Source organism: Egretta garzetta, unplaced genomic scaffold (assembly GCF_000687185.1).
Source record: "Egretta garzetta isolate BGI_Z169 unplaced genomic scaffold, ASM68718v1 scaffold858, whole genome shotgun sequence".
NCBI classification, from domain to species: domain Eukaryota; kingdom Metazoa; phylum Chordata; class Aves; order Pelecaniformes; family Ardeidae; genus Egretta; species Egretta garzetta.
In genome coordinates, this window is record NW_009260590.1 from 146,471 (window position 1) to 164,843 (window position 18,373).

The following is an 18,373-nucleotide window of genomic DNA, read 5'->3' on the forward strand; positions in this document are numbered from 1 at the left end:
GCACGCTGAGGGAGGTGATCCTTCCCCTTTGCTCAGCACTGGTGAGACACATCTGGAGTGCTGGGTCTTGTCCTGGGCTCTCCAGTGCAAGAGTGAGTAAGGACTTGGGGTGGTCTGTCGTATGAGGTGAGATTGAGGGAGCTGGAACTGTTTAATCTGGAGAAAAGAAGGCTCAGAAGGATCTTGTCAATGTGTGTAAATAACTGATGGAGGGCAGGGAGGAAGGCTGACACAGCCAGACTCTTCTCAGTGGTGCCCAGTGAGAGGACGAGTATTTGTATTTCACAAACTGAAATACACGGAATTCCATTAAAATGTGTTTACTGCAAAGGGAGGTCAATCACTGGACCAGGTTGTCCAGAGGGTTTGTGAAGTCTTCCTCCTTGGAGATAATTCAAAACTTGACTGGACGCGGCTCTGAGCGACCTGCTGGAGCTGACCCTGCTTTGAGCAGGGGGCTGGACTGAGCAGTCTCCAGATGTGCCTTCCAGCCTCAACGCTTCTCTGCTTTATGGCCTTTATGTCAGTCTGCATGACTCTGCATGACAAGATGATAAAATCTCATCAAATAATCTCAGCATCAAGATACATAAAATAACTCTCTGTATAAAAGAGAGATTATTTCTTTAAAATCGGGGACTTCTAAATGGGAATCCACTAGAAAGTGTCTGTCAGCAGGCTGCCTTTATCACCTGAATTACTTTTTGCGGAAGTCTCAGAGGTTGTCCATGAGGGTAGTCCACCAGTTTCTAAAGTGGTGTTTTAGATGCAGAGGCTTGAGTGGCCATCAGGTGTGGGCTTGCTAACATGAAATCAGTGGAGTTGCTTTGGTGTCAGGCATGATGAGTAATACAGCTATGAATCAAGCTGAGGTTTCAAGGAGATGTTCTAGTTTTAAATGGGCTTTCTGTTCATATATTGCCCTGTCAATTACATACTTTCACTACTGAGTTTAAACATTTCAGGAAGAAACAAGTACTGAAATGAAAAGCTAGGTCTGCTTGTTAAATGGGAGCAAATTGTCATATTGTCCTGCTGGTCTCACTGGTGTGGTCAGGCTCCCAACCGTTCCCTTTCCCACTCCTGGGGAGGGACTGCTGGGGTAGAGGGACTGTTGGTGGGACCTGGTGCAGCTCTCCTTATGTTGAATGCCTTTCTCTAGTTCTTATTCAGGGTATGATACTGAACTTGGATAATGCCAACCAGACAATTAATCCAGTTGTCTGTAGCAAAGCGAATGGCATTTGCTTCTTTGTAGCAAAAAGCAATAGTGTTTGTTGTGCCTTTGATCTCTAGTGCTCTGATGTGATGAGATCATCCTGAGGAGGCACTAACAGGTCTTTCCTTGAGTTTTATATTCAACTCAATGTAAAAGGAAGAAGGAAAAATGGAACTGAATATGTGCTTATTGTGATAATTCATTTCAGTCAACAGCTTGTTTTTCGAAGTTGCTGTACGGGGCTTGGTATTGGAATGGGACATCGATAAATGACTTCATGAGTTTCCACTGAAAATCAGTATGTCTGTCAGCTGTTCACGATGGGGCTAGGTTTGCTTTCCAGATCAGTAAGACTGCTGGCTTCCCTTTCAAAACTAATTTTTCTTTATCAGTGTGTATGCTTGTGTCTTGATAGTTACTGCTTCAGAAGATCATAGAATCATAGAATTGTTTAGGTTGGAAAAGACCTTTAAGATCATCAAGTCCAACCGTTAACCTAACACTGCCATCCCATCACTAAACCATGTCCCTAAGCACCTCATCTATCCTTCTTTTAAATACCTTCAGGGATGGGGACTCGACCACACCTCCCTGGGCAGCCCATTCCAGAGCCTGAAAACCCTTTCGGTGAAGAAATTTTTCCTAATATCCAACCTAAACCTGCCCTGGCGCAACTTCAGACCATTCCCCCTCATCCTATCGTACGTTACCAGGGAGCAGAGGCCGACCCCCACGTGGCTCCCCCCTCCTGTCAGGCAGTTGTAGAGGGTGATAAGGGCTCCCCTCAGCCTCCCCTTCTCCAGACTAAACACCCCCAGTTCCCTCAGCTGCTCCTCGTAAGCCTTGTGCTCCAGACCCCTCCCCAGCTTTGTGGTTCTCCTCTGAACATGTTCTAGCAATGCAACATCTTTCTTGTAGTGAAGATGTGGGAAGGGGAAGAATACTTGTTCCCTGAAGGTCACTGTAAAGCAGTCATTGCTCGTATGGTACTCAGTGAATGAAGTATTTCCATACAGCATAAAACTTTATCTTGAAGAAAGTCTTGAGAAGTTAAAATAATGGCAAATATTCTGTAGACTAACTCTTGCAAAGGGCTAAATAGCCTGGCCTTGATCCAGCAAGGCACTTAACAATGTGCTTAACTTTAAGCGCATTGAATATTCTTACTGGCATGAGTGAAAAATCAATGAGACTACTCCCATGCTTAAAATAAGACATGTGCTTAAGTGTCTTTCTGGACCTCAGCCAGAGTGTTCAACCTGCGAGATGGGCTGAATTCTAATTGTGGGCAAAAGCCAGTAGTGTTTCATTTTGCTTGTCTTGTGTGTTTCTGAAGAATTCATTGATATTGTCTGTGTTTATTTTAATTGGCCTCCATTTCCCATCTAAGCCCTACCAACTCCAAAGCTCTGGGAGTAAAATAGATGTGCAACTTAGGGTTGTCAAACAGCTTGTCAGGGATAGTACTTAGGCTGTATATATTGCTATAGAGCAGGAACTGAACTTCAGAAAAGCTGGGAAAAGATGAGGTGAAACATGATTGTTTTCTTTGGTAGCCAAGGTTTTAATATAGAGGGAAAATGAAGAGGAGAGAAGAGAAAGGCTGGTGACACATCGCACCTTTTCAGTTAACATAGTTGCTTCTTAGGAAACATTAAAGAATGCAGACAGATGCATTAATAATCTGCTGGCAGTGGCTGTAGCCTTGGCAAGTAGGCTTTCCTACCTACTATTGATTTTTCTGACTCTCAGGCAGCAATTTGCAATGGGTGGCTTGATCCCTTACCCTCAAAATGGGCAGTGAGATGAGTTGTCACGGCCAAAATAATTTTTACTTTCTAACCAATCCCTCCTGTTTCTTCAACAGCATCTTTTACTGCTTAGATGACAATTTCCACTGCTGACAACTGTGAATGATAAAATATGCTATATTTAAACACAAAGAGCCTCCATGCCTAGAGGTGCAAAATAACCCACCACAAGGCTACCAAGCTCTTTGTTGGCATCAGCTACAGTTGTGGTACCCAACCCTCAAGCGCTATAAATCTGTGACGTTACTGGTTGTCAAGTGTAAATGTGGTGGAGCCACAGTGATCTAGAAGAAATCTTTGCTGTCACTGTAACTTTTTTGTCTAAGGAAATAGCATGTCGTTCTCCCCCCACCTAGACAACATCTAGACATTGCTTGTCTTCTACTTTTCCTCTCTGTCTATGGCTTCCTCCTTACAGCTGACATTGCTGTTTGCTTGTGGGTTGTTAGAGCCCACACAGCAAGTTGTTCTTCATATACTGTCTTTGAGTTGTGATTGCTGATATTTCTTCACTTATCTTTTTTTTTTTTTTTCTTACTGGAAGTTAAACATTTTCTTTCCTTATTTTAATTTGATGTAGACTAGATGAGAGAGAAACTTAGAGTAGTTGAAAATAGAGTGGCCACACTAGAAGAAAATCAAGCATAAATAATTTTTATAGGGTTAAATATGTAAAACTAGAAGAAGCCAGTTCACGCTATGGAATTTTATATGCAATTACAAAAGTATCTCCTGAAAATGCATCTCCATGAAGGAGCAGCAGCCATTTTTAGCAGAACCCTTCTACAGTGACTCTTGAAGAGTTTTGACAGACTTTTGTTCGTAGGTTCTTGGTTTTCTTTCAGCTGCAGCAGTGTGCTTGCTCTAGCACTCCAAGCTTGGTTTCAAGTATCTTTCAAAGTAACTAGTGGTTTATGTTTTTATTGTGTACTTGCCCTAATGGCCATTTATTTCTTTAAAATGTGAATTTGTCTTTTACCTAAATAAAAGCTTAATAGCATCACCTGTCACATACACTATTTCATCTGAATTGAATAAGAGGTCATTTAAGTTTCAAGTTTGGAAGGTTTTATTCAGATTCAGGGATAGCCAACAATCTTTTAAACAGTGAAATGATGTGTGCTAAAGATGTCAGAGCCAGAATTAGAACTGGAAGAGTGGATGGAAAATGGTGTTTTATAGCTATTTTGCTTTCAACTGTTTTTCCGTTAGCTTTTCTAAAATCGGCTATCAAGCTCAAGTCGGTCTATGAGCGTATCTGTTTGCAGGTGTCTTCAATGTGTCAGAGCCTTCTGCCACCTAGTGTTAATGTGAGTTCTCTTCTCAGCAGGGTATCACCAGATAATTTATTAAATGTCATTATTTGCTAATGATATTCCCCCCCAATTGCTAGGCACTTTGTGAATGTTTAAAAATGCAGTTTCTGCACCAGAGGGTTTCAGAATCAATTCAGTCAGTAGGCACAACTTCTTTGGATACATTTATTGAGAACACAGTTTGCAAGGTGGGTCAAGTTGTTATACAAATAATCCATGGAGACTTTCAGTAACTGTGAACGTCACTCATCTGCAACAGTTCTGTTAGCACTTTTCTCCTCCAGGTGAAAATAAGGGATTCTGCCTAACTCAGCCCGCTTCTGCTTTGATATCTGTGCTCCTTGCTGGTTCAGGAAATTGTATTAGACTGAAAGCAGCAGAGGATAAAAATTAATCCAACAGAAATTATATAAAATAAAGAACGATTCCATTTAGACACTTAACTCGTTGCCTTTTTAGAAGAGTAAGATGAAAATCTCCCATCATCACTGCTTTTTCCCCTCTAGAAATTCCATCAGGGCACAATAGAGGAGGACAATAAAACCCAGAGAATTACACCCAGATTTCACAATAGAAATGTCAAACTGCTAAAACAGAAAAATAGGCTTAAATTGATACTTCTTACTTAAGCCAAACAATATTAGCTCTTACCATATGTTGACAGATAGGAGGATACTTCTTAGGATTGAAGGAGTGGGGTTTTTCCTTCATTCCCCTATAAAAATATTTTTAGGAGAACAGAGCAGCTCTTTCCCCTTCTCTGCTCCACCTGACTTGGGCAGATGCTTCTGATTCTTAGCCCAGCCATGGTTTTGAGGAGAAGCCCTCACTCCTAACCCCTGCCCTCCTCTCTTTTCTCCCTCCCACCTCTCCCAGGCCTTCCTGAGGAGCAAAACCCAGCATGGCTGAGAGCTGTAAACTTGATCCTCGGCATCAGGCTGAAATGCTGACCTGATCAGCAGCAACCAGAACCTGAAGAAGCGGAGGGTCTAATGCATTAGAGCATTAGTCAGCTGCAATACCAGGCAGGCTGGTTTTTTCACCTTGTTTTGACCTGAACAGTCTCATCTTCTTTAAATAGTGTCGTTCAAACTGCAATCTTTTTGCTTTCGACAATTATGCTTTTAAAATACTGCCTAAAGAAAATAACTTTGGGTTCTTACTGTCTCAAATGAACAGCTACGAAAACTTGCTCTGTGCTTGTAGTTATACGTCTGAGATAATTATTAGGTTTGGCGGCTTACTTATCAGTATCAGAGGTTAAAAACCTTCTTGGAAATTCTTGTGCATCTTGTGCTGTTTTGTTTCTGAGTCATATTAAACTGGAATTACCATACGAGATGAGTTCATTGCTACTGTCAGCTGTGTCACAGAGAAAACAGAATAGACCGGCTGACCTGGGGAGACAGTATTTTCAAAGCTGAGGTTATAGACAGCTTTTTCTTTGTTCAGGTAATGGTTTTTCCATCAGAAGTGATTTGGGGGCAATGCATGTGGCTGTGGTAAATGCGTTTCTGGTGTTAATTTTCCTGCCCGCAGTCCTTTATGCTGGCAGGGGGGAGGAGGTGATGTTTCTTTCCCCTTAGGTCCAGCCTCATCGTTCTTGCTGAGATCGGTGCCCTGCAGCAGTATTTGAGCTGTGCAACAGGGCAGGGAGGTGGAGGAGGCAAATGGGGAGGGCGTGGGGGCGAAGGGGGCTGTTGGCCTCCATCAGTCTGCAGCCTGACTGTGACCTGACACCCCAGTCACCCAGGGGCTCTGTCCTCCCCTACTGGGACTAAAACACAGTCCTTCAATGTGGGGGAAAAAAAACCTCTAAAAGTGTGCCAGCCAGTCTGTTTTCCAGCCTCAGGCCCAAAGTCATGGTCATTACCAGAGCTTCTGGGGCAAAATATCTCCTCTCTGCTTGTGGCAGGCCATCCTGTTCTCTGCAGATGTGGTACAGCCGTGACTGTCCTTGTGGGCTGCTGCCACAGGACTGAGCATCAAGCAAAATACACTAAAAATGGGGGGAGGGAAGTCTCTGTGCATCTCCATCCTCTTTCTGTGGGAGTTCCTGACTGAGCACTCTGTTCAGAAAGGGCCCCGTTTGCTTCACAGCTGCATAATTTACATGGAAGCTGGTCCAGGAGGAATCTCTTTCATGTTGCTCGCTCAAAGCCCCAGTTCATCAATATGGATTGCTTGCCGTGCACTGGGGGATTTACGGTACGCAGTGGGGTGTGCGGAAGTCGGAGAAAAAGGCGGAGAGTGAGGAACTGTAGGGGATTTTTATCCTAAAGGAAGAATTTGTGTGTCCAAAAGAACTGTCTTTCAGAATAAAAGTTGCGTTCTTTATTTTTGCCTACAGAAGAGGTGCTGTACTCCCGGAGTCGAACCCAGGGAAACATTCCCCTAGCCGTGGGGAAAGACACAGTGATGTCTTTGAGACTGAGCTTGCCCTGTCCTTAAAAAAAGATAAGCCTATGAAAACAATCCTGACTCAGGTAGTAAGTTACAAAACAATGGTTAACTTCTTCCGAGTAATAATAATTATTTAAACATCCACATTCTTCCGGTGACCTTTGTCCTAAGCGTAGCATGCGGGAGGAAGAGTGGAGTTGGAGGGTAGGGGGAAAGATGAAAAATTTGAAGATCGAGCCATGCCAAAACATTTTCACAACACGTTAAAAAGAGATCGGCTTTGCAATTACAGAAATGATGGCTTGATTGTCTTTTTAGCCATTGAAAAGAAAAAAAAAACCCCACGATCATAGCTGAGAAAAGGCCCTTGCATTCAATGACATTCTTCTCAGGGTCAAGTACGAGTGGAGCCTGATTTAGTCATAGACTAAATGTAGCTGCAGTTCTGCAGTCCTCTGAAGTGTAATCTATACTAGTCATGCAGAGCGAGCGCTTTGCTGGATTCCAGCTAGGACTGCAGTGTCCTTGTTACGCAGTGAGGCTGCTCAAGGGTGCTAAAATGCTTACTTGCAGTTGTTCGAGCAGTTTCTGCGATAGCTGATTGATTTACTGTATCTGGAAGTTCAGACCTGGAAACCTGAGCGAGGGAGAATGCCTTCGCCGCGGTGGCGAGGCTGGGTGTTGAGAGGACAGACAGCTGGCGGGTGACCTCAGGAAGATGACAAATGTGGGACCAGGTGCCCCGGCTCATCCAAGAGCGCTCCCAACCCCTCTGCTTGCAGGGGCGCGAGTTACGGAAGTCACTTGTGCTGAAGGAAGGCTTCCTGTGAGCAAGGTTTCTAGAAATAAACATTAACCTTTTGTTGCCAGCTAAGTATGCGGGGATAATGGATTCAAGCAAGCTATTTGGGAAAGACTTTAAGAAGAAATCCTTTCAGTTTGAAGGGGGGTGTGTGTGTGTAAACATCCAAATAGTAGTGGTTGCACATATTTTGGAGATGGCGTCTGGAATGCCGTTGGGAATGCGTGGTGCTGAGATGTGGGGTGAGCAACAAGCAGCAAACTGTTTACACAGCATAATCAGTGATGGTTCTTGACTGACATGTATGGAGCCATTAAAATGACTAAATACATTACTGGGAAGGAAGTGGGATGTGAGGAAGCCCCCTCAGCAACTGAAGAAAGAAGAGTCAGCATAGAACTTGTATCCTTTATAGAAACAGGTGAATGAAAAGAACTTGGGTAGCCTTTTGGTTTTCTTTTGCTTATAAAAGATTAGTATGTTTGCAGGTTCTGCTTTCCATTTCCCATTTTTATTTTAAAACAGGCAGTCGCTTGCTAAAATGAGGAGAACTTTCAGATAATCATTGCCTTGAATCTGCCCTGTAACAGCACAGGAATCTATAAACCATGTTGACTTAGTCTAGCTGAGAATATGCCTCCTTTCTCTGAAGGTTGACTGTTGGGGATTATGGTGTACTCTAGCAGCTTCAGGATTTTCTTTCTTTTTTTTTTTTTTTTTTTTTAACTAAAAAAACCCCAACAACCAGCAAAACAATATGACCTCTGTCATTGCTTTAACTTTTGAAAGTGCATTCAAGATTTCCTGCATTAGCTCAGATCACTGGATCTACTGCAAAGACAGGAACAGCTGCTCTCATGCACTGGTATTTACATTTTCTAAGGTTGAAACTGTTACACCTCATCTGAAGTGATGCTGCCTGGTCAAATGTTAAGAGAACCTTAAATGTAGCATTCGATTATTATCAAAGGAAATCTGCAGACACCCATGGTAAATTCTGGGCTAACATAAGGTGCAAAATGTGTTTATCAAATATGCACTGGATTTACACAAGTGAATTCTTGTTGAATGTAAACCTCTAGCTTGCAAAACTCCTCAGTGGAAAGAAGAGGCTTATTTAACTTGTTAACATCTTGTCTACAGGTGTAGTTGGATTTGCAGTTCCTTCAAAGATGGGTATAGGTCAGTTTGCACCATTTCAGGGGTTTATGTCCCATTTCAGAGTGCTTTAAGTCTGTAGTCTTTACATCTACAGTGCTTCAAGTGGTATCCCAGGACTGTCATTCAGCCTGCAGCATAGAAAATGGAGAAAATACATATTGGGTCAGAGGAATACAAAGCTTCCTTTATGCTACAAAATCTTTTTCATCATTAGTTTCCTGTCTTTACACTTTAAAACATCCACTTCTTTTAAAATTATATCAGACGGTTTCTGTGGGGCAGAAGGCATTTCTCCTTCTTCTTTGATCTTCATTTCTTCATGCTTTTTCATCTTACCCTTAGGCAATAGCATTGGTTTCTCAGTTCCTCCAAAGGCAAATGTTTATCTATGTATTAAATAAATGTGGGTACCTGATTCTGGTCTCATGTCTATTTAAAACCTACAGTGGCAGTAGAATTGCAGTGCTAGGAAAATGCCGGAGAATCAAGTACTCTCTAAAACTTTTCTTCCTTTAAACTTTTTTTACCAGCAGAAGAGTTGGGTTTTTTTATGATACATTTGCTTAGAAGCTCTGAAGATGTATTTTGAGATAGCTGTCACAAGAAAATTTCCCTCCATTCCATCCCCCAATGTACTAGCTTTTCAGTGGAAATGTTTGGTCTCTGGAGTCTGGATTTCATCACAAAAAGAGGAAGTTTTCAGAGAAAGTAGTATGGGAAAACTTGATTCTGTTCTCTTCCCCCCACCAAGGATGGCTTCTGTGCCTTTGTGCTTTTGCATTTAAAGATTTTTCTACTGCAAGGTTCACAACTGTACTCGCCAACTTCATAGGTAATTTGTAATAAAATCTCTCTATAGGTAATTAGATATATCTTACAGTTTATGTATGTGCTTCACCAGTGAAAAAGGAAACAGTTTATGTGAAACATCAAATAAAAGTGCCTTAGTTTTTATGTTAAACACTTTGGAGATTCTTTTATTGGTCACTGCAGTAGCTGAATGGCGAGGAGCGAAGCTGCCGCGTTGGGAGCGGGAGCCCCGGGGCGCTGCCGGGTTGCTGTTGCAGCAGGGCACGTGTGGCTTTCGGCTGCCAGGGTCTGAAATGTTTGCCCTCTGATGTAAAGGAGAGGAGGAATGGGGGAAGAGAGGGAGGAATAACTCATCACTGACTTCTACCTTTGGAGTCAGAACTGGCTTTATCAGAGACAGCTGTTTCATGGCTAATACTACTTTTCTAGGCTTTGTTTTTCCTTCTTCAGTGTCCGGTAGCAGACCTCTGTGCTGTTCTATCTTAGCTGAGGCGTGCTGTGGCAGACCTGTTTTATTTTAATTTTTGTTTCACCACACGTAGTTGACGTGTACTCCTGCCCAGAGACACTCTGACAGTGTTTGAAACAAATTGCTCTTTAGAAAAAGCAGATGGAAGAGGCCAAAAAGAATCACTAGACGTCCTAGATTTCTTTTATTGATTTGGCGGATTGGGGTTTTCTAGGCTTTTTCTACCGGGAAAAATTATTTCTGTTAGAACAGAGTTCTTCACTTAGAAGACCTAAAGCTGAGAAGTAAAAGTTGTGCGAGCCATGAACCCAAACTCCCAATTAAGTTTTTTCTTAAATCTTCATTGTGATAAATAGAGACCCTTTAGAGCCAGTAGGCATCTGATTTTGAAGAATTTGTTGCAAGATGAAGACTTGAACTTTTCCTTACTGGTGAGTTGGTTGTTTCCCTCTCAATTAAAGGGGAGAAAAAAAATACTCAAACATCAGCAAAGCGTAGGTATGTCTGTTTCCAAGCAATTCAGGCGAGCCCCTGGAAATGTCATCAAAGGTAAAGTCAGTTGGAACCGGAGGGTTTGCTCGTGCTACCGACTGTGCATTCAGCAGTCAACCCTGCCAGCTGCAGCCCCTAAATAAGAGAATCACTTCTGTGTGTCCCGCGTTGGAGGCATAGGTGGTGGTTTTACAAGCATGCCATAAGCTTCTACGCCTGATCGTGTGCTGGTTTGAATGAGGGGAACTTGGGGCACCGCTCTGCGAAGCATGATGAGTTAAGTGACAGTTCTGCGGCGTTTCTTGGAGCGTGGGTATGTGGAATGGGCTGAGCAAGTTTGTGGCATTGAAAAGGCTGGGGTCTGGCGCTTATCTGACACCTCAGTGAACAATTTCTGCTTACTAAGCTCACTAAACCCTCAGAAAACTAGCATAGCTAAACAGTGTTATTGATAATAAAAAAAAAATAGACTGGCTTACTAAGCTGAATCTGAACTGGTGGATCTGCTGTCTGCAAGTGGGATTGCTGGGGCTTCAGGGGTTGTTTATGGTAGCTCTCTTGTTGTCTTCAGTGAGATTTTTCGGTAGCCAAAACTGGTTTGTGGCATTTAGAGCAACTATTCCTTGTACCCCTGCAACTATGGGCTGTATTTGGTTTTGTTAACAAAACCCCCTCAGCTACTGCAGTGGGTCGCTGCCTGCCCGTTTGCTGGTGCTTGCAGCAAACCCCACACCGTGATCGTTTGTTGTCCATTTTTTTTTTTGTTTTACTTCCTTGTCACATTCCAATTAAAGTAATTAAAACTGTTGCGCTGTATTTATCAACCAAATGACGTCTCGGTTCCTTGAGGCAACCATGGACCTATTCCTTTCCAGGGAACAATTTTCCCCATTTAGCTATTAAATAGATTTCTCCTATTTAGTCCTTGTCCTGGAGGGTGGAGGAGAGCGGCTGATGGTCGGTGCCATGGTGCAAGGCCTGCGGCGGGTACGGAGCTGGGCTCATGAGGAGCCCTTGCTGAGTTCGTGGTTGTGTAGAAGTTGTGTTATGTGTTGGAACAGGCTGGGCTGGCTGGGGGTTAGCCCGGCTTTTATTTCTGACACTGGTAATAGCTGGTTTGTTTGTTGAGATCTGAATATGATGATAGTGCCCAAAGAGTGGCTGTTAAAACAGATGAAAGACTGCTTTTTGGCTTCTGAGGACCTGGGATCAGGCTCTTAGCTAGTCTGTGGAGAGATGAATTGCTATTCTGGATGACTTCTTTGATTGTCAGCTTTCTCTGTGTTGTGTTTTTGTCCAAATTTAAGACATTACAGTCTCTGAGAAGGGGAGAACCACACCGTATTTGAATAACACCTAGAGAACCCCTGTTCCCAAATGAGTTTCCCAGGGCCATTTAATGAAGAACAGCAATGCACTCGGCTCATTTTATAAGCAAATTCTGCTTTGGCTGCGTGGACTGACTGTGTGGTAGGACTGGTTCAAACAAAACCACAGTTGCTTGGAGGAGCTGTTTTTACCTGCTCAGGGGCTATATAGAGTAACCCGGGCCACACATTCTTCAAGGAGAAACTGGCCAGAGAAAATCCAATTCCTTATGTGCCTGTCTCATCTGATAAGACCCAGTCTCTGCAAGGATACTCTGAATAATGCATCGATAGCTCATCTTAGAGACTTGGTAAATCTAATGAAAATACTGTCTCCAGAAAGGTTCAGGAATGTAGCGTATGCTACTGCGTTACTAATGCTTTACACAGTTTTCCAGACTGGAGTATTTTGCTTGCTTTCATGCAACCACAATTTATTATTTAAATGATGAATCTGGAAAATTTCCCAGATCTAATGTCTGCCCCATTACTTTCTGTCTTGGATACTGCAGATAATCAGATGAGCAGTAAGGCTATTCTGTGGAATAGAATTACATTATCTTTTTTTCTGTCAAACAACTTGTGATTTCTTTGTTTTCTTCACCCCCATAAAATAACCTAATAGATCAAAAAAAGTAAAACCTGTATGCCAAATATACAGTGTTCCACGTGTACCTCCAGTGATGCATCTGCAGAAACACCAGTAGGAATTTATTGATCTTGGGTAGACGGGGGAGGATTGTGTGAAATAATCCCAAGCACTGATGCTTTCAGTGGGGTGGGTGGAGGGAAGTACTGCACGGGTTTTTTTGGCTTGTTGGTTGGATGTTTTGGTGGTGGGTGGGGGTTTTTTTTTTTGTTTGGGGTTTTTTTGCTTTTTTTTTTTTTTTTTTTTTAAGCCTGGTTTGATTGTCCTGTTTCTCCATCCTCTCTGTTTCTGAAGTCTTTCCTGAATTTCTCTGGCGCGAGGCTGGCCCATCGAGTGGTGAGGGGATATTTGCCAGTGGTCTTGGCCGTTGCTGCCTGACGAGCTGGTCTTGGGTCCCCTGGCTCTCGAAACTGGCGATGGTGCCACGTGGTGCTGGGGCTGCTCGGGCAGCGGGTGGAGAGGCACGGGGGATCGCGCCCACCGTCACGCTGAATGCCGCTGCGTGGTCCCAGCCATTCCTGATGAAGTGATGGTGACGGAGCCTTCGGAAAAGAGAAAACATGAAGGAAACCCACCCCCAGGAATGACCAGCTTGACTCTGAGCCTCTGCACCGAGTGCGAATTACACCTCTCTCCTTGAAAACGGGAGGCTTTTTTTTTTGTTTGTTTTTTTCACATGGTGATGAGAAACGAAAGGTCAGGAATGAGCCCCCTGAAGGCTCATGAAGAACAAAATACGATGTGTTTTAACTGACGTGAAAGGTTAATGGGGAAGATCAACATCCAATGGCTGCAGCAAAGGAAAGGGGGCTTGTTCGGGCAGAGCCTGAAGCGGAGCACAGGCATTACGGTGAATGGGAAGTGTGAAACCGTGGGGCAGAGAACACACAGCCCTTTAGCCCTGCTCAAAAATAATAGTGCAGGCTTTTTTTAACTTTAGAGTTTAGTCTGCCTTCAGTAAAAACAAGTTACATTAAAAAACTGTGCACCAGAAAAAGCAAACCTCTTTTTCCTGGTTTCTGCTTATAAGATTTACAGGTACTTAAAATAAACCTATGAAAAACAGACCTAGTGTGCTGGAATTTGCTAACTAGTGAGAGCAATTACCTCCAGGTCCCAAGACCTAACGGAGCTTGACTTTTTGGAAATAAGACTTGGCAAGCGCTTCTTCCTGCTGCTGTTATAAAGGTGTACAAAAAGACGTGCTGGCCTCTGCCAGAAACCTCAGGAATCCAGTTCAGAGAGATTCTCCTGTGAAGGGCATGGCCGGATTCAGGCAGCACAGATGGGGATCGGTGTGGAAAAGCCAGAGAAACATTCGCTTCTCATTGTGTGGCTTCAGCGTGGCAGATTCTTTGCAATTGCCTGGTGTACCACAGTAATTAAATGGGTCAAGAACAGTAAGTTTAGATACTTAACAAGAAAATAGAGACTTCACTTGACGGCCAGCGGCGTGTCATGCTTGTTTCACAGGAGTGAGGAGAATTAACGCAGGTTGCTGTGGTAGAAGTTGATCTGAGCCTTTTTGGCAACGATTTTGTACTGCTTCAGAGATCACATACCAATTAACTATAAATGCTGTAATAGCTGTAAATCAGGCCTTCTTATGAAACTAACACCCCAATTTCAGGTGACCTAAAAAAAGGGAAACAATAGACTCTGCCTCTCTCCTTGAGTGATATAAGAAAAGTAATGAAAACCACACAACTGCCCTTTGTTAATATAGAAACGTAAAATAATCCCCTGTTTTCTCCGGACTGTTCCATGCATGAGTGGAAAATTAAGTTTGTGCAATAAAATAAACATGGTAGAAGTGAAATCTGAGATGGGAATTTATTTTTGTAAGACTGTCCGGTTTGGAGGGTGGAGGTAGTGTCACACCAGCGTTTTGAAGGAAATTATTTGTCGTTGTCAGTATCCCTTCATCATTCCTGGCTACGGGAAGGAGCTCCTGTCTCCCATTGCAGTTGTAAAAGGCCTTTGGGAAGGATGAGATTTTCCTCCTAAAATATAAAGGGGCAAGTAGCAAGAGTATTAAAAAAAACCCAACCCAAACCAACCTAAAAATCTATTCAATGCATTCTCCCACGAAACAGGAGATCTCTGCAGACCATCTTCCCTTGCAAATGAAGAGCCGGGGCTGGCTTTGCTGCTATGTTTGCAGATTCCTTTTGGACTGAATGCTGTTAGAAGGGTTTGTGCCCAGATGTCTGTGCTGATGAGAACCCGTGTCCGGCAGGGAGGACCGGACCCCATCACAAGTTGGTGCAAAGCAGCAGAGCTCACCTCAACTCGGCCGCATGAGGCAAATTCAGTCTCTTAACTTCAGCATCTCACCAACAGTCACTCAGAAATGTGGCTTATGTCTGTGCATTGTGGTTATTAGGTGCAAGAAATACAGTTTTAAAACTGTAATTAATAATTTCTAAGTAACCTATTTTTCTACACATTTATGGCATCAATGGGTATGACTGTTTATTATGTCTTACCTATAAAATCTGACCTGTTTTATATACTCTTTATGGAAACAGTGTACAGTCATAAATTAAAAGATGCAACTGTTTTGGATATTTTACTGGTGGTCCTGTATTTTCCTGCCAAAAGTGCAGCTGGTTTAGGTTTCTCGGGATAACATTATAAAAGGCTGTATGCGTTTTGCAAGTTTATGCTTGAATTGCCAAGCCAGAGGTGGAATGACTCAACCTTCCCAGGAGCAACATGTACCAAGTGGTGAATCAAAACAGCTAGCTGAAGCTCGGTGGCTTACAGGGCAACTGTGAAAAGCAGTTCTCATCTACGGTGCTTTATCTGGTGTTCGGAATCGGAGGCAGTCATTGTGCTGAACGTGCTAGGCTCCAGCCTGCCTTTGTCTTTGTCGGGGTTTGGGTGCAAAACCAGCTGAGAATCTGGTCTTATATCTGTCTTATGTGGGGTGCAAGACCTATAGGGTTACAGCATTGAATGAAGCCATTTAAGCCCCGCTGAGCAGACACCTTTAATGGGAGCTCTTGGCATGCGCGGCTGGGGCCGAGCCCTCCGAAGGGGCTGAGGGGAGCCAAGAGCTTGCGGCAGTGCCAGCATGGGCAGCCTGTCTCGATGTCATCTCATTGGCCTGGCTGGTTGGTGTAAAATTAGATGGCTCTGCAAATGGGTGATGATGTTTAATTAATGGTGAAGTTCAGAGGCTTATTTAGGCAAAATGTTGATGACAGCCTCCTACAGATCTAATTCCCTGGTGCCAGTGGACTCGCTCCAGATACAGATAGGCCGGAGAGCAGAAAGTTCTGCTGTTCCTGAAAAAGAAAGTCCCCTGTTGTCACCAGAACAAGGGGCACAGCAGCTCTTGGGAGCTCCCAGCATTAACTGGTTAGAGCTGAAACCCTCCCGTTCCTGTGGGAGCACAGGAAGGCTCGTGCTGGCCGCCTCGTCACTGTAAAGGGAGCTGCCAGAGGCGGGGGAGAATGCAACCCTCCCCCCCGAGCGGGCACAGAAAATCCAAACTGGCGAGTGAACTCAACCCCATGCCACCTATTGCAAAGACACAAGGCTTCTCAGTTGGCTGGTTGGGCGCCTCGCCTGAAGGCGCATCAGTGTCGGCGTTGTTTTAACTAATGGAAGTTTTGTGCTGCTATGTTCGTAGGTGGCTGGCAGCAGGCAGCTGGCCTCTCCTTGCTTTCTCCCAAAAAGCAGCCTCGACCTCACTGTACTGCGACTGATGCAGGTGTTCGATGTGTTTATTTCTGCTCTAAAATAATGCTGCTCTTTGTTTTAGGTATCTCAACCACGTACGAGCCGCGTCTCCGCAGGATCTTGCTGGGGGCTACACTTCTTCTCTTGCTTGTCACCGAGCCTTACAGGATGCTTTCAGTGGTCTTTTCTGGCACCCCAGTTAGCCAGTGGGCAGCCGCCCGCGATCAAGGGACACCGAACGGAGCGAGAAGCAAATCAGGCCAGGGAAGGTTGGGTAAAATTGCTGCCATCTGCACAACGGGTAAGCTGCAGTCACTTTTCTGTGTCAAACCAGCTGTGCTTAAGTGTTAAAGAAATAAAAAAAAAGAAAAAAAAACCCCGTCTGCACGAGAGCTTTGTAAAATGGTAGATGCATTTTTGTGGAGGGGGAAACTCGTTAGTCATGTGGCACTTTGCTGAGGGAGGCTGAAGCAATAAGCCACATCTAATGGAAGATGTGAATAACTCAGCTGTGTATGTTTGAGGTTTAAAGAAATACACTTGTAAATTTTTTTTAAATAAAGCCAGACTTTTTTATTAAAGTTTGTGGTTTTACTCTTATTGCAGGGTTTTATTTGCACAAGCGTTTAAATGCCATTTTGATTATAACATTTAGTGTCAATATTCAAGCCTACATTTTCTTCCCATAAAACGAGTTTCCTCAGTTCAGACAAGTGGGTTTTTCCTCCAGCCAGCTGGATGAGATGAGAAACCCTGGAACTATGCTGACACAACTCTTCCTGATGTCACTTGGTCCTTACCTTTGTCTGAAAAACAAATCTTTAGCTGAAAGTTTTTCAGTTAAGTTCCTCTAGAAGCCATCTAAGAAGCCTTGATACAAGGCTGGGTCATTAAAGTAGTCAAAATTGGTCTTGTTCTTTTCCTGTTTAGCTCCGTTTGCAACTTTTCTGTCACGTGCTCAATAGCTTCTTCAGGCAGGAACATCCCTTTCTCTGGCTTTTGGGATGACCCTTGCCACGTGATCTGCTGCCTTTATGTATCCCTTCCCCTCTCCTTGTAGCGGGACGTAGACGAATTGCAGAGGAGATGGGGTTCCTGTGGCGGGATTGGTCTTTGCCATGAGTGTGTATAAACTGCAGGAGCATGGAAACTGCTCAGGACAGCACGTGCGCCTCCAAAGCAAAACCTGGACTTGGTTTTATGGGTCACCCATTAATAGTTGTTGAATACTGCTCTGAGGAGTGTACTAAATTTTTTCTGTGTTGTAATAAAGAGAAGAATAAGCTCTATTCCAGACTCGGTGCTTCCTTTATTAAGGAAAGTGGAGGGACGTGCAAACTTTCCATTGCCCTTTCTCTGCAACCCTGTTGGTGCCCAGAAGAGCTGCCGAGAGGCAGCGTTACACGCAAGGCAGAGGTGTAGAAAAGGTCGTAGCCTGCGGAGTACGGCTCCCTGCCAGGGCAGGTGGCCTGGCCTTGGACAGAAAGCCCGTGGCCGGGTGTTGTAGGACTCAGCCGTGCGGTGCGGGTTAGAGACCGCTCGTACGCTTGCCGTTGTGTTGCAGCCAAGCCCTGAGACGAGGCTGCTTTCTACCTGCGGCCCTTCCTCCTTTCCCCTCTGCTGTGTGGCCTGGGCGCGGGCATGCCCTTCATTTATCCATTCCCTCGCTCGGGGTCGATGGCTGCCACCGCCGCCGGGCCTGCCAGATTGTTTTTCTGGCAGCCAGAAGCTTTGGGTGTTTGTTCCCTCAGTCACAGGTGCCCAGCAGCCCATCCCCTGTTCCCAGGACAAACAAGACAGCAGCAGTCCTTCTGGGATCGCACTTAGGACCCCGGGAGGGAGCAGCAGCAACCAGGGGCAGCCTGCGCTATTCCAGGCTCACCCAGCCTGGTGAAGATACATCTCACCAACGATCTGCTTGACATCCTGTTTGTGAAGCCTCAGGTTGTTGCCCTAATGAACCCAGAACTGCAGATGCATTTTAGTATGTGTCATATAAACACACTCACGCAACGTGTGTGTACGTTGGCCGTCGTTTGCTATTTCATGTTGGAAGGGTTATAGGCACAGAAATATGGAAAAACCCCTGGCTACGAGTATAGCTCCATATAATCCAGGACTTGCATCTAAAGTTATGCTGCTAAAGTAACAATGGCATTTAATCCTGAAGTGAACAAAACTTCT

The 18,373-nt window shown here is 44.2% G+C and overlaps 1 protein-coding gene across 1 annotated transcript in view; it reads left to right on the top strand.

Annotated features, from left to right (window-relative positions):
• MNAT1 (MNAT1 component of CDK activating kinase) overlaps positions 1-17,443 on the top strand; it is a 95,953-nt gene extending 78,510 nt beyond the window's left edge. The window contains exon 8 of the mRNA XM_009644619.2: positions 16,272-17,443. Coding sequence (XP_009642914.1) covers positions 16,272-16,392 — 121 coding nt within the window. The 3' untranslated portion in view covers positions 16,393-17,443. The remainder of the gene's footprint in view (positions 1-16,271) is intronic.
• The last annotated feature ends 930 nt before the right edge of the window (positions 17,444-18,373 follow it).